Source organism: Leguminivora glycinivorella, chromosome 6 (assembly GCF_023078275.1).
Source record: "Leguminivora glycinivorella isolate SPB_JAAS2020 chromosome 6, LegGlyc_1.1, whole genome shotgun sequence".
In the NCBI taxonomy this organism is placed as follows: domain Eukaryota; kingdom Metazoa; phylum Arthropoda; class Insecta; order Lepidoptera; family Tortricidae; genus Leguminivora; species Leguminivora glycinivorella.
The window spans coordinates 7,449,459-7,466,804 of NC_062976.1; the positions used below are offsets into that span (position 1 = coordinate 7,449,459).

Genomic DNA, 17,346 nt, shown 5'->3' on the forward strand with positions numbered 1-17,346 from the left:
TATTATTATTTACCTACGAATTTTTATAGCATAAATTATAAAGGCCTCACTCGGAAAGCTGGAAAGTTACATTTTATAGTACATATTTATTCGTATTTTCCTATGTACATATGTGTATAAATTCATAAAAAGTAGAATATAATCAATATAATATACCTAAACTTAATAGGATATTTACAATTCTTAATATTTGTCATCGGTAACATAGTTAATCATAAAATAAAAAAAAACATATCCATACTAATAAATATTATAAATGGGAAAGTGTGTGTGTCTGTTTATTTGTCCGTCACGACAAAACGGAGCGACAAATTGACGTGATTTTTAGGGTTCCGTAGTCAACTAGGAACCCTTATAGTTTCGCCATGTCTGTATGTCCTGTCCGTCCGTCCGTCCGTCCGTCCGTCCGTCAGTCCGTCCGTCCGCGGATAATCTCAGTAACCGTTAGCACTAGAAAGCTGAAATTTGGTACCAATATGTATATCAATCACGCCAACAAAGTGCAAAAATAAAAAATTGAAAAAAATGTTTTATTAGGGTACCCCCCCCCTACATGTAAAGTGGGGGCTGATATTTTTTTTTATTCCAACCCCAACGTGTGATATATTGTTGGATAGGTATTTAAAAATCAATAAGGGTTTACTAAGATCGTTTTTTGATAATATTAATATTTTCGGAAATAATCGCTCCTAAAGGAAAAAAAAAGTGCGTCCCCCCTCTAACTTTTGAACCATATGTTTAAAAAATATGAAAAAAATCACAAAAGTAGAACTTTATAAAGACTTTCTAGGAAAATTGTTTTGAACTTGATAGGTTCAGTAGTTTTTGAGAAAAATACGAAAAACTATGGAACCCTACACTGAGCGTGGCCCGACACGCTCTTGGCCGGTTTTTTAAGTAGAGATAGTTGAAGGAATGGAGAGTGACATAGGCTACTTTTTGTATCTTTCTAATGCGAACGAAGCCACGGGCAAAAGCTAGTTAACTAAAAATGTACACGTGAAATATTCCGTCTTCATAGTTCTATTTAAAAATATAAGGTCTTAGCGTGGGTGGGGCAAAGCTTTGCACTCGCCACTTATTTACTTCTTCTCAGCGTAACTTTAGCTATAAACTCGTTCGTAATAAGCTGAGCAACCTACTATTAAATATTCGTATTAATACTCAGATAGAGAAAATTACGTACATTTGGTAAATATTCATAATAATTCAACGTGTGACCTTATCCACGCATAAAGTGTGCTTTTTAGATACCTACATACGGTGTTAAGAAACATATGTCAAAGATTAAATTAAACAAATAAGTATCTACCATTAAAATTTAAACAAGTTTTATGAATAAAGGGTTGAATCTCAAATTGCAATAATATTCAGGACTATCCTCTCTAAACTTTTCAAGCTTTCTGTCAACTCTATAAAAAGTTATCATCGAAAGATATAATAACTTCGCTTGGGTCGCCGTGGCGGGGGCAGATTATTATATCATTGATCCAAATCCAAGATTTAATTTCTGATGCGATTATTTCCAAGCAGGCACGTTCACATGGAAAAAACATCGTTTCCACACTCGAAAACACGGGCTCTGTGATCTGAAACATCATTGCTAACATACCAGTTCCGTGGCACAATCGCTCACGAAACGCTCACGAAACGAAGCGCTAGTAGATATCTATCTCTATCGCGCTTGCGTATTGGCGCGACAGAGCCAGCGGCGTATCGCTTTCGTTTGGCGTCGGAGAAATGCCAATCGGCTACGGGGCCAGTTCCGTTATCCTTTTCCCCGTGTTTGTTCTGATGCGTCCGGTCTCCGAGTATATGAGCAAAGGCACGGAAAGTTAGGAAACATGACCAACATACCAAGGCGATCATCCTTCTCCCCATTGCGATGGTGATCATTGTGCTTCCGATGTGGTCATTTCCGAGCTAGCACGTAGAAACCGTGACTGCTGACCGAACATTAATATTATAAACATGCTCAACTCCTGACATACCACGGCGATTGTCTTTTTCCCCATTACGGTGGTGATGTTTATGTTTCCAATGTCACCGTCTCCGAGCTGGCACGTGGAAACCGTGACTGCTGTATGACCGAACATTAATATTAGAAACATGTTCAACTCCTGACATACCAGGGCGGTCGTCCTTTTCCCCATTACAGTGGAGATGTTTATGTTTCCGATGTGACCGACTCCGAGCTGGCACGTGGAAACCGTGACTGCTGTATGGCCGAACATTAATATTAGAAACATGCTCAACTCCTGACATACCAGGGCGGTCGTCCTTTTCCCCATTACGGTGGTGATGTTTATGTTTCCAATGTCATTACTGGCACGTGGTGAAATGACTGCTTATGACCGAACATTAATATTAGAAACATGATGTCAGGGCCGTCTCCCCATTACAGTGGAGATGTTTATGTGATGACCGACTCCGAGCTGGCACGTGGAAACCGTGACTGCTGTATGACCGAACATTAAATATTAGAAACATGCTCAACTCCTGACGTACCAGGGCGGTCGTCCTTTTCCCCATTACGGTGGTGATGTTTATGTTTCCGATGTGAGTGTCTCCGAGCGGGCACGTGGACACCGACGAATACCGTGTGCGCTCTGTGACCTGAAAGGAAAGCCAATGTCAATGTTGGTAACAGGGTACATCGCACTACCGAAGCACGTGAATAATTAAAGAGCTGTGTCCGTTTAGAAGTTTAAATTAGGATTTAACAATAAAGTGATTTACCTACAACTAGTACTAGTACACAACAAATAAATGTAGTAAAAATTATTCGTTTTCATCATTTTCTTAATAAACACGATACATACATCGAGTACATGACACGTCTTTGTTTGATTCTGTCCGATTTGGTTTTTGGTGAACTAGGAAGAAATCTATGAAACATGTTTTTAATTTGTACATTGCTTTCAATAATGCTCGGAGATAATTTTGTAAGCTTGTGTTGTGAAACGGTTATGTATGTACAACCTTCTAAAGCTTGCGTTCTGGTACCAAGCGGCATTTTACCGTATCTTTATATTCAACGTTGTAATGGAAGATACTGCTTGTCCTCGTCACTGACGAGTCGTCAGGGTACTGGTGCCCTTGTAACATATTGACCCCTGTTTTACGTGCGGCCGCCGTATGAATATTTAAAGAAAAATAGGGGACTACAAAAATTTACGGTACGACCCGTACGACACATTGTTGTGTGTAGCTAAAACCAAAGACCTATATAACTCCGTATAGACAGATAAAGTCTAAGAAAAAAACGTACCTCCGGCCTAGATGGGCGTGGCCTAGATGGCATTACACCTTTGGGGTACGCTCAGCTAGATGGCGCTAATAGATGGATAGATAGATAGAATACTCTTTATTGGCACACCTCAGCAAAAGATACAGTGTAGACAAAACAAATGATTATAAATGGAGGCAGACAACAGGCGGTCTTATCGCTAAAGAGCGATCTCTACCAGACAACCACAGTTACAGTGACAGTCTAATATTAATATTTGACATTTCAAAACATATCAAACTAATAAGAATATTGGCCAAATTGTCAAAACTGAGGTTCAAAAGTTTTAAGCCTGTGTCGAGAGATGGCAGTCTATGCACTGTGGTTACACATTTTGCTTCGACAGTAACTCTCTATAATACTCAATCCTCTTTGCTAAAATTAACACATTATGACATTATCTCTCTCGTTTTCGTTTGAAAGCTCTAAGAATAAAGTATATGACGACCAAATGTACTTGAACCGCAAATTGCTAAAGAATCAACAATTTCCTCGACTGTATCCGAGGGTTAACCCACCATTTTCGTTGGTGCAAGTGGGCCTAACATAATTAAAAAACCGGCCAAGTGCGAGTCGGACTCGCCCACCGAGGGTTCCGTACAAACTTTCTTTCAAACTACCTAGTAAAAATAATCTCATATTTTCATATAACTCTAATGACTTGACTAGAAAACAAAAGTATATGCACTAATGAGTATTATTGTGTATAGCGCCATCTCCCGGTCAATTTGCTAACTAATTTGCGCGACCTGGTTTTTCAGGGATAATTCTTTATAATGTTAACCGATTTAAACAGTTTTTACTTTATTGGACAGAAGATGGTTTACGTAACATCTCGTTTTAATTTGAAGTACGATATACATCCGCAAGGGTGGGTAAATTGAAAGTAAAAATCTGAAAAGTTTTTGTGAATTAAAAAAAAAGTATTCAAAATACAAACACGACTATATTTTTCCTGTAATATTTAGCATAAAACCAATGTTTACTAAAATTTTCATAATTTTTCGTTGGTAAACTTCGGAGATAAGGGGGGGGAACGGTATTTTTTTTACATTTTCCTTCAAAATTCTTTTTTTTCCACAACAAAAAAATTATAAAAAATAGTTTATTTACGTTCAATTTGAGCTCTTTCCAACGATACCCCACTTGACCTAGTAACTTGAAATTTACAGTTTGCCCCCCTTTCATTTTGGCCATTTTCTACAATTAAAATTAATATATTTAAAAAATTATACTTTCTATTTGTAGAGGTTTACAATGTTCATAACTATTCCAAATTTCAAGTTGATAGCATTAGTAGTTCTCGAGATATTTAGGAATGTGACAGACGGACAGACAGACGGACAGAGTCGCACCATAAGGGTTCCTGTTGTACCTTTTTGGTACGGAACCCTAAAAAGGCGTATGATTTATGTCGCGGCGACATACTGTCGCGCCGATCATCTGCTGGCCCTGCTGTTCACTGAACGACCTAAGTCGTTCTTATCGCCTACGTGATAATAAAAGGGATTCCTCCCGCATTCCTTGGCGTATTCCGTGAAAATTCGACAAAGCTTCAGGGCCGTAGCCAAGAGTACACTCGTTGACGCTCCTTATCTTATTGTAGTTATCTCTCTCTATCGCTCTTCCGTATTGGCGCGACAGAGCCAGTTGCGTATTGTTCACGAGTTTCACGACAGAGCGAGATTGTTTGTACGTATAGCTACGGGTCCAGGGGCCCGTTTCTCGAAAGGTACAAACCTTGTATTACAAGTGTGTTTCCATGACAACCCATACGATTTGACAGTTCGCGCACTTGTAATAGTTGTAATACAAGGCTTGTACCTTTCGAGAAACGGGCCACTGGTCTTACATTACCCTACATAATTTTGCTTTCTTTAGAGAATATAACGTAAAGTCGATGAACTGAACTGGTGCATGCCTGATTCGAAAAAGAGTCCATTAAAAATGCTCAAGGCATGATCCAAGCCAGAATGTCAGTGTTAAAGAATCAAACCGCAACTTCAGTTACAAAACTTAAGAGGAAATTGACCAGCCGTTTTACATATGTATTGGCATTATAAAAAATATTTCATCCACTTTACATCGTTTCTTGTATTTATTATTATGAATTATTCTTATGACTGTTTGTTTTACTGTTTTCGAAGTACTAATAACAAAATAGATTTTTTAGTTTAAAGAACTTTCTTAGTTGTTTTCTTTGCAAGGTTATTAGTAAAAGGTTTTGTGGAAGTGGATGGCTCCAAAAACTTATAAAAGCTACATACAATGATATAAATCCGAAACTTTCTTTTGTTAACCTACTTTGGAAACATTTATACACGGTGTTTCCGGTATCACTCAAAACCTCAGACACCCCAACTGATTTTTATTTTTTTAAACTCATCTAGAGTATTCATCTTTTAATCTGATCGTTACTTTTATTTTAATTGAATTTTTAATTTTCTGTACAGCTCTACTTGACTTTTAGCTCTACACTCAATAAAATAATTGCTAACTACCATCATAAACCATAAGACTATTTATTTGTGTACGTTACTGCAACGACATAAGGTTTACCAATAGACAGCTAAGATGTCACTGTAAAACACTTTAAAGCTTTGTCACAGTAAACTTCAAATTGGACAGGTTATCGCAGTAAGCAAATAAACTCAATATTCAAAATGACAAGGTTGTAATTAGGTACGAGTTCAATTTGTTATGACTTATGATAAACATTAAGATTAAACTGACAAACAACGTCAAACTAGTAGCGGAAAAAATAATCGTCCAAGTAACCGGCCAGTATTAATACCCCTAAATACTGAAAAAAGGTAAACAACCTCTAGCAATGCGATATACACAATGTTGTATTACGAGTACAATAGAATGGGCACGTAAAAAATAACTAATAATACTAATTTAAATAAAAATATTACCCCCATCAAGATATAGCTCAATCGATTCTACTCTCGATTCTGAACAAACTGTTTTCAGGTTTTTAGTGTTAAGTGAAACACGGTGTATAAATCTTGTCTAAAGATAGAAATAACTCCCCAATATCATTCCTTTTATACACGCAATACCGGGATAATAGCCCCTGATCTCTTATCCGGTTCCCTCGGGGTTAAGTATTCGGATAAAAGCGTGAATGGGATATTACACTAGCTCGTGGGATTTCAGTCAAATAAGCATATATTTGTTAAGGAAAATCGTCTTCGCAAATCAGGAGGTTGATCCAAATTTATTAATTTGTTATGGCTTCGAACTGGTTTTGATATGGCCTTGAACACCCGCTTCCTTGGTACGGTCAAACATTTCGAATCCTATGCCACTGCAGGACCCTGTTCTATTGACACCGTGCTTTATTTGTCTTAGAAGTTACTTCAACGCTTACAGTGAAAAGGTTGTACAGTGGCCTAGGATCGAAATTGGTTGACTGTACTTACTTCATTTCACATTCAGTTGCTGATAAAGGTGACCTAGATGACTAGGAGGACCAGAAGGCTTAGCCGAAATGAGCATTTCTTTTATGAAATGTGATATAGCAGTTAAAAAAATTGTCCCATACGATTTTTTCTTATTTTGTTACCATTTTCCGTAGATGTGTGGAGTAGCAAAAAAGGAATGTAACAAAAATGTATGGAAATTCTGGGACACTTTTTGTCTCCCAGTGAGATTGAAAGTACTCGTGATTCTGAGTAAAATTGACCTAAAAAAAAACAAAATAAAAAAATGGGAAAAAAAGCAATGCTCAAATGACAATCGTTGACACTAGACGCCGATCGAAACGCAGTCTGGCTCCGTCGCGCCAATACGGAAGAGCGATAGAAATAGAACGATACTACCGTAAGCGTTTGTGCATTTGGCTACGTACCCAGTTGCCGGTTGCGTGATAAAGCCTATTATGTCAGGCCGTCCTTTTCGCACTAGTAAATACGCTAGGGACGCACTGACGCGATAAGGTTTATTACACTAGTGCGCTACGCCCGCAGCGCAGGGCTTATAAGTTTGTATGCAAAGAGATGCCAAGCAATAAATAAATAAATAAATAAATAAATAAATAAATAAATAAATAAATAAATAAATAAATAAATAAATAAATAAATAAATAAATATTGGGGACACCTTACACAGATCAACTTAGCCCCAAACTAAGCAAAGCTTGTACTATGGGTGCTAAGCGACGATATACATACTTAAATAGATAAATACATACTTATATACATAGAAAACATCCATGACTCAGGAACAAATGTCTGTGCTCATCACACAAACAAATGCCCTTACCGGGATTCGAACCCAGGACCGCGGCTCAGCAGGCAGGGTCACTACCGACTGAGCCAGATCGGTCGTCATAGTATTCATAAGACTTATATTGACCGGGATATAGACCGTGATCACCTTTTTGATTTTTATTGAGGTCCCGATATTTCGACGCAGTTGTATGCAACATGAGGAAACTGAAGACGGCGGGTGGATGTCAAAGTTGCGTAGACAGCGCGCGATCTACCCACATTCACGCGCGTCGGCTGCGTTCACTCTCAGCGTTACAACTGCTCGCGTGGTTATCCCGGTCAATATAAAACTAACCGTGAATCATTTAAAACTGTGTACTTGTGTAGTACTCAGCGTGAGCTATTTTTGAGGTCGTCTCAAAATAAAGTCAACGTTTAAGCAAATTGTTGAGTCAGAATTGGACTCCAGGGTTGTATGTAATATATGTGTCGTGAAATAAATCACTGATGCGACACGGAAGTACTTCGATGATACGGAAAATTATTTCATGCTGAATTACGATAACTACTTATGCGTAGTATATAGTGCGATAATAGTAAAAGTTGTGAGAATGAAGTTGCTTTTATTCTATTACTATTCAGCTGACAATATGAACCAGGAGCTAGGTACTTAGAGGTTTACATAATGGTTTCTTTCCTCTTTATTTTTCTTCCTTTTATTTAAAAATTTCTTAATTTATAACAAATCACAATGGCATTTCATCATCATCATGCGTTATCACGGCATTTGCCACGGGTCATGCAAGCCTGGGGTCCGCTTTGACAACTAATCCCATGATTTGGCGTTAGTTTTTACGAAAGCGACTGCCATCTGACCTCCCAACCCGGAAGGGTAAACTAGACCTTATTGGAATTAGTCCGGTTTCCTCACGATGTTTTCCTTCACCGAAAAGCGATTGGCAAATATGAAATGACATTTCGCACAAAAATTTCGAAAAACTCATTGGTGCGGGGTTCCCCGGGGTTCGAACCCGCGACCTCCGGAACGAAAGTCGCACGTACTTACCGCTAGGCTACCAGCGTTTCTCACAATGGCATTTTATTTGAAGAAAGCATGAATTTGTCTGTATGGTTTCGCTGTTGGGGTCACGATTGGGCCCAGAATGATCGATGACGTAAATTATACTTGCATCACATTTTTAAATCAAGGGTCTACATCGAGTAGGACTTTTATAGATGTTTACCGACCTGTAATAGTTACCTAGATTAATCTGCAGAGTAACATTGTTATGTCTGACAAGTTCCTCTTTTCCCCTGTGTCTTCGATTTGTCTGTTACTCTCAGGTATTACACATCAGAAATGAACACACATGCCTGAGAGTACATACAATTGAACAGAATTATAAATGGCTTCAATATTTCATCTAGCAGCTGGGAGGAATTTGCGAAGATGAGACCGGAATGGCGTCGTAGCTTGCGGGAGGGTATGGTAAAGCTCGACGAGCTTTGGCTGGACCAACTCAAGATCGTCTCCATAGAGCTGCTGGGCTACTCCAAGAGTCAAGGCATATTTGTGATCAATGCGGCAGGAATTGGCGATCCGCCATTGGCTTGTACAGCCATCACAATCGATGTAGACTGTCATCAGGATACCTCTTTACTTATTCGCTGCAACTATCATTTGGATAGATGCTGTGACCAATGATGTTGATGGTGATAAATTAACAGATTTATCGTATTTTCGTGGTTAGCTCTCCTATCTACAAGTAAATAAGAATATCCGAACAGATATCGAATCCTGTCAAAACGGTATTAACTCGAAAGAGACGCGGATTAGTCTCGCAGTGCAAAGCCGGTAGTCATCCCGGCAGAGCTCCTGAACCATTCTCAAGGTTATTTGGGAACTTGGCACTCTAATTTAAACCGGAATTACGTTTAGAAATTCAGGGAATAAATTGGATAGAACTTTTATCGATGGTTTCACAAGTAAATTAAACTATTGTTCAAACATATAATACTTTTGTTTAATTAAAAAAAAATGGAGGTGTTGATGCTCATATTGCTGATATACATTTTTATTCCATCGAAACTCTTGAGATTGATTGCAATATTTCATTTATAAGTTAACAAAAAAATATAAAAGATATGATGAGATGTACCTTTTCTCAGGACCAGGACCGCCACAACAAAAAAAAGAGCTAAACCTCGGAAATGGTGGTTTGACTGTGTGGAAGAGAATCTTAGGAGAGTGAGGAAATATGCCAACTGGAGAAGAGTTGCCAGGGATCGCGACAACTGGAAGTAGATAGTGGAGGGGGCCCAGACAAAAAAGGGTTGTAGCGCCATTGGAAGTAAAGAAGTAAGTAACTTTTTCTGATAAAATACACACAAAATTATTTTTCGGATGCCGTTTTCTATCGCAGTTTGGTACTCATTATGGCGATCTGAACTTTGGCACGCTATATTATACTAATATACCTACTGGTGCCTTCAACTTTGCGGTGAGTTAAACCCGATTCTCATATTGAGAGCTTATATATGGGCATATCGTCATATCATGTTTCTAAATCCAAAGACGTTCTTGAGCAAGTTTATATCGATTTAGGTTTAAACCAAAGAGATCGTGTTTCACCCAGTCTATATTGTCCATCATCATCGTCATTTATCCAGGTCCTGGGCTAATATATTGTACCTACATTTGAATAATCAATGCTTGTAAATAATGTTTCAGGGATTTCGAAGACGTCTGCAACGATTGCTGTCAAAGCGCAAGAAAGCGGCCTTTTTACCAGGGACAGCACAAAGAGCATTTTGGGGATGATTTTGATTGCTGACCATGTTACCCTATAATATATAAGTATATAATGTTATCGTAAAGTAATACTTAAGCGAATTGAATTTAATTGATGAAAATTGGTTTATAAGGGGGTGCGGTGTCGTTTTAGCACTGTCTAAATCTTTGGGAGAAGTCGCAACTCTGGGTTTATTAATAACTATACTTTATCTTGTAAATCTTGACCTCTTATGGTATTTATTTGTCTACAAAACAAGTTAGTGGTTTGTTTGGTTTTGGTTTGAGTGTGTTATCTAGACTAAAACTATTACCAAGTTTTGATTAGATTTTGTTGTGTGGGCGGCGCAAGCTACAATTTAGCCATTTCCAAGTAAAAGTTTATATGTATAAAGTTAAAAACAATCTTAAAGTTTTACTTAGGTATTACATATTTAATTATTTAATAATCCCAGGCTTATTAAACTTCAAGACATAAACAATTTTCCCATTTTTTGTCGAAAGTGTTACTAGCTAATAAATATAAAATATCAATTTCCTGTTCCTGACCTTCAAAAATTCAATTTTTATACTTTAGTCTTTAATAGACTGCATTAACATGAGATCTGTACAATCGCGCCAAGAATATGTAATGAAGCAATCGTTAATGCCCAACATTATGCATTCAGCGGCCGGGAAAATAGGAATATCGTGTCGATCTCAGGGAAACGGGGTTATGATGTCGCAGGCGGCAGCGAAGGGAAATGTGGAAATGGAATAAAACGCTTATGGACATCTAGCACGACTAGCACGAGGCACGAGGCAAAAAATATCGTTCTGTTCGTGGGACAGTTAGTATCAATCAAAGACCTATATATAACTTCGTATAGACGGCCAAGGTCTAAAAAAAACGTACCTCAAAGCCATAGAGAAAAAGGTACGGTGGCCAAGATGGCGTTACACCTTTGGGGTACGCTCGGCTAGATGGCGCTAATATTAATATTTGACATTTTAACACATATCAAGCTCAGAATATGGGCCAAATTGTCAAAACTGAGGTTCAAAAGTTTTAAGCTTGTGTCGCGAGATGGCAGTCTATGCACTGTGATTACCCATTTTACTTTGACAGTAACTCTCTATAATACTCGATCCTCTTTGGTATCAATCTAAGATTAATGTATTTTCTTACTAGCTTTTGCCTGCGGCTTCGCTCGCGTTAGAAAGAGACAAAAAGTAGCCTATGTCACTCTCCATCCCTTTAACTATCCCCACTTAAAAAAGCACGTCATTTCGTCTTTCCATTTTGCCGTGAAAGACGGACAAACAAACAGACACACACACTTTCCCATTTATAATATTAGTATGGAAGTATGGATATTGAAAAACGCCACATGTCAGTAAATTCAGGAAAAAAAAACTCGAAACTTGATTTTTCAATCTGTATCTGTTTTTACACTGTCCTTCGAGTAAAGTCTATTGGGAAATGTATATGTTAATTTTACTGCTGATTTGCATGTATATACATTGTACACGCTTACAGCGCGCGATATACATATAACCATTCTACGAAAGAATAGCTACAACACCTGTTACCTACAACAGCTTAAAAAGAGGCAGACAACTTGTAAAAAAAATGACATAGTAAAAACCTTACTAACGGCATTTTACGGCATGTGTTCATGTACTAATCAGTTGCAAAAGTGGATGGCGAATTAATCAATGAATTCATTCATTATTTTTCCATGCACTTTTGCAGCTGATAGTACATAGTACAGTGAAGGAAGGGTATTAGTAGGAAGATGTATAACCTAGTGTAGTAGAAACTAACTTGAAACTTCTATTTCAAGTTTCAACGTCTATTTCTTGAAAGTTACGATTTTCATTTGCAGTTGAATGGCAATCACTAGGTACTTGTTGGATGTATGTTCAAAAATTGTTTTTAAATAATAAATACCTAATTACATAATCTTAATGTGAAAGAACCTCAAAGTTCACGAAAAAGGTTTTGATGGGCTCTCCCACCACAACTTTCCAGTCCAACCCACCATCTATTTAATTAAATAATAACAGTATAAGTAAATACTCTGTATCCAAGACGAGGGTACTGATAATTTGATCTAGGATTCTAAGGTTAACAGAGTGTAGGTTGCGGTAACATTAAAGGGAACTGAGTAGGTCCAAAGAGGATGGAGTACATAGATAATTACTGTCTAATTAAAATGATGTTAGCGCCATCTAGCCGGGAGTCAGCCAAAGTCGTAGCACCATCTATTTAGGCGACCGTTCATCTTTCTTGGAAATCCGTGATCTCTGCCTACCCCTCTGGGAAACAGGCGTGATTGTATGTACATACATACAATCATGCCTAAGAAAAATACATACATACATACATAATGTATGTATTATTTTTTCTGGTTCCGAGATACGTTTTGTCAGACTTTATCTGTCTATAAGGAGTTATACTTACTCGTAGTCCTAGTAATTAAATTATACATCTTTGGTAAGTCCCAACTGCCCGTAATATTGACTATCCCTTATTTTCTAACTGTATTAATCAGAGTGGGACGTGAAATGTTGTTTTACACGTACTTTGCTGAGTAGGTCTCTCCAACCTTAAGCGTAATGTGGCGTTCAATTGGAAAGTCGAGGAAGGTTGCTTATTTTCATTACAAGTGTGTAGAATGAACGATTTTACATCATTTTATCAACTGAAAATACGTTAGACCGTAGAATGTTAGAGGATGTCTATCGGAGTTCTGGAGTACTTTTTCTTCTTCGTACTTCTTCTTCTACGTTATTCTTCTTCTTCTTCGTTATATAATGGTTTGAGGTTGGAGTGCTGCATTTTTAATAGTTTCCCGTCATGTTTCTCTGTTTGTTGCATTCCGCACAAACACATTAGATACGTTAAGTTAGATCTACGTACGTAAAGGAGCCCGAACGATTTTAACCACATGTTTCTGAAGAAAGAAGGAAACAATGTTACGATTATATCGTTGTAATTTTCTCCGAAAAATTCGCGGTCGATCACTTAGGTAAAAACCGGCCAAGAGCGTGTCGGACCACGCTCAGTGTAGGGTTCCGTAGTTTTCCGTATTTTTCTCAAAAACTACTGAACCTATCAAGTTCAAAACAATTTTCCTAGAAAGTATTTATAAAGTTCTACTTTTGTGATTTTTTTCATATTTTTTAAACATATGGTTCAAAAGTTAGAGGGGGGGACGCACTTTTTTTTTCTTTAGGAGTGATTATTTCCAAAAATATTAATATTATCAAAAAACCGGCCAAGAGCGTGTCGGGCCACGCTCAGTGTAGGGTTCCGTAGTTTTTTGTATTTTTCTTAAAAACTACTGAACCTATCAAGTTCAAAACAATTTTCCTAGAAAGTCTTTATAAAGTTCTACATTTGTGATTTTTTTCATATTTTTTAAACAAATGGTTCAAAAGTTAGAGGGGGGGGACGCACTTTTTTTTCCTTTAGGAGCGATTATTTCCGAAAATATTAATATTATCAGAAAATGATCTTAGTAAACCCTTATTCATTTTTAAATACCTATCCAACAATATATCACACGGTGGGGTTGGAATGAAAAAAAATATCAGCCCCCACTTTACATGTAGGGGGGGGGGGGTACCTTAATAAAACATTTTTTTCCATTTTTTATTTTTGCACTTTATTGGCGTGATTGATATACATATTGGTACCAAATTTCAGCTTTCTAGTGCTAACGGTTACTGAGATTATCCGCGGACGGACGGACGGACGGACGGACGGACAGACAGACATGGCGAAACTATAAGGGTTCCTAGTTGACTACGGAACCCTAAAAAGTAGGCCTTTGAATGTTTTTTTCTTATAAATACATCGATATCGTTTATTCGGAAAATACAAAGATAATTAGATAGGAGGTCGAGGGATTGAATAAGGCTCGTAGACTGAGAGGTTCGTAATGTGATCGTCAATCGAGATCAGTAAGGTCAAGATCTGAAATAATGAGACTTTGGAAGCGGGTGATTGAATTGTTACAGCCAATTTGTTACTCGGTAGCGAAGAAATTTGCTATACTTTGACTTAGGAATTTAGTTTGTTCTGTTGTATTATTTAAAATCACAGGGTGAACACGAACTAGTCCCAATAATAAAGCCTAGTTACTCTTCGGGTTGGAAGGTCAGATGGCAGTCACTTTCGCAAAACTAGTGCCTAATACGTCAAATCTCTGGATTCATTGTCAAAGCGGATTTGGCGGAGCGGCTTTGATCTGGGGGGTTACCATGACGTACTAAAGACGTTCAGTTTAGGTTGAAGTTGAAAGGGACACAGCTATGGCAGTTACATAGCTCCGTCCCTCTCTCTCAACCTAAACTGAACGGCTTTAGCACGTCATGGTAACCCCCACAGAACTTAATTTAGATAGAAGAAACAAATTCATATATTTGTATAGGGGCCGAGCGTGTCAAATTTTGTACTGAAGTTGATTCTTGCCTGTAATTTTAAATATGTCTCAGGCTCTTGATTGTTCATAATTTTTGTGTTGTTGCAATTGAATATCACGTAACGAGGCATTTTTTATGTTTTGGTTGACTTCAACTTACAAAAATTGACGCCCGAAAGCTGCAAGCTGCGAGTAAAGACGGACAACTCAGTGGATTTCACTGAGTTCATTTGACACGCTAAGTAGATACGTTTGCTTGATCTATGGTATATATGACATCTGTGGTAACCCCCCAGGCCTCCCCGGCCCCCTGGCCTCAAATATGCCATTTTACTCCCTAATAGTGACACAATTTATTATTGCTTACAGCAGTGTCATGTGACATTACAGGTTTCATAGTAAGATAGTTACATGTTATTTCTACACCTTCACCCACTTAAAAGAAATGCCACTCAAAGTAATGGTGCCTGGTCTATAAACAGACCCATTCTGTGCACAGATTGTCCTTCATAAAATTGAAACAACACGAAAAAGCTTTTTGTATTTTTAAGCAAAATCTTTGCCCTTTATGAGTAACAACAAAAACACTTTCAAATGCATCGACATTTTGCTAAGTTTTACAGTAACAAAATCATTTACAATATATTATTTATTAAATTTGATGACATTAAAGTATATTTTATATACCTATGTAAACGCTTTTAAATATAAAATAGATTACAAAAACACGTTTCACACAAATAAATTTACAATGTACAGTGAGCTGCAAAAGTGCATGGTGAATTTTTGAATAAATTGATTCATCATTTTTCTATGAAATTTTGTAGCTCACTGTACAAAGACTGTATAAGGTGATCTGATCTCTATTTTATTTTCGAATAACCACTCACAGGTCGCATGGTCGTTATTTTAGGCGAGCCAGCCAAGCATGCACCGAGTGCACTGACCTTGTTCTAAGGGCAGGGTTAGCATCGCTAAGTAGTAGCTATCTCGGTAAATAGCAAAATGCTGTCGGTGTCAATCACGACCCTTGCAAAAAAAAAAACAATTAACTCGAAATTGGGGTTTATTTGGGAGGATTTGTCTGTGATTTCACCCTTATGCTTTTAAGCACACATCCAGCAGGCCACCGTGGCTCAGTTAGTCAGTGCGGCTGTTCCGGCAATGCAGAGGGACGCAGGTTCGAGTCCTGCCGGAGGTGTGAATTTTTTCATTCTTCCTTTAATTAAAAATATGTACATGTGTAGTACCGCTCGAAACCGTTTAAAAATAAGTTTCAATACAGACAGATTTTATCAGAGATTATTAATTAAAAACAAGCATCAATTTTATAAAAATAATAACATTTTCCAAAACTCAAATCTAAACAAGCAAAGAATGACGAGATTTTGGGACAATCTGAAAGCAAACAATAAAACTGAACAAAAAATAAATCTGCTTTGTTTGAAATTAAATTCGGACACCCTTTAATGCTGTCAATATTTGAGATGAGATGTAAGTAATCAGAAAATTCATCTGCACAAACTTATCGCAAATGGAATAAGTTTTAGCGATTTCAGAACACGTTGACAATTTTATAAAAAAAAATATATAAACCATTTTATAAATTATGTTTAGTATGACTAAAAATAAACAATTAAATATGAAATATCAATGTTTTAAACATTAATCACTTAATATTATGTTTATAGTATGTTTTAGTTAATAGTATGTTTAAGTTTTATTCCGTCTTAGTAAAATATACTAATATTAAAATAGCTCTGTATGTAGTCGTAAAATGGAACGCATACTTTATACGCACTAGTGCGTAAAATACAACTTCTCGCACGCTAAACAGGCACTTTTTGAGCACACACAAAAAACGGGCACTTTTTGAGCAACTGTATTAAAATAGTACATTACATCAGAGGCCGGGAAAATGAGGATTTCCGGCCAAGTGGGTATATACGGCCGAGCGAGCGTGCGAGCGAGGCCGGATAGGGATACGAGGCCGGGAATCCGTTTCCACGCCGAGGCATGTATAGTGCTTTTCTCAAACATACAATGAAATAAAATAAAAAATGCTCTAAAGGACAATATTTTATAAAAAAAAGTTACTTTGCAGGCCTAGGCCTGAAAAATAATATGAAATCCCTTCCCATCACAGGTATTTTAACAACAATCAAGTTGGTCAATTATGGACCAACTAAATGTGCCACCTGCCACCCTGTCTGTAGGCCACCTGCTACGACACGACCATTTCATCACAAACATAATAGAAGGGAAATTAAATGGAAGGAGAGGAAGGGGAAGGCCAAGAAAGAGTTATATGAGCCAAGTAAAGGAACATGTAAGGGCCGTGTCGTACCAGGACACTAAAAGGCTGGCTTCGGATCGACCAAAGTGGAGACAACTTCATCAAGCTGCACCGACAAGAGCCCAGCTCTTAAATTGAATTGAATTGAAATGTGCATCCAATCGGTATTTGTGCATTAACAAACTGGTCCACTACCTACTTACGGACCAACCGGAATTTACTTAAAATATTCGCTAGGATTATTTATATAGGATATACAATCTTCATTTCATACTAAGAATTGTACCTCGATTTTTTAGTGCCACCTATAGAATACTATCATAACTAAACTGATGATGCCT

General features: G+C 37.5%; 1 protein-coding gene across 1 annotated transcript in view; it reads right to left on the reverse strand.

The window, feature by feature from the left end:
* The window catches only part of LOC125227227 (sodium-driven chloride bicarbonate exchanger), a 48,301-nt gene that overhangs the window by 8,453 nt on the left and 22,502 nt on the right, over positions 1 to 17,346 (reverse strand). The window contains 1 exon segment of the mRNA XM_048131486.1: positions 2,509 to 2,616. Coding sequence (XP_047987443.1) covers positions 2,509 to 2,616 — 108 coding nt within the window.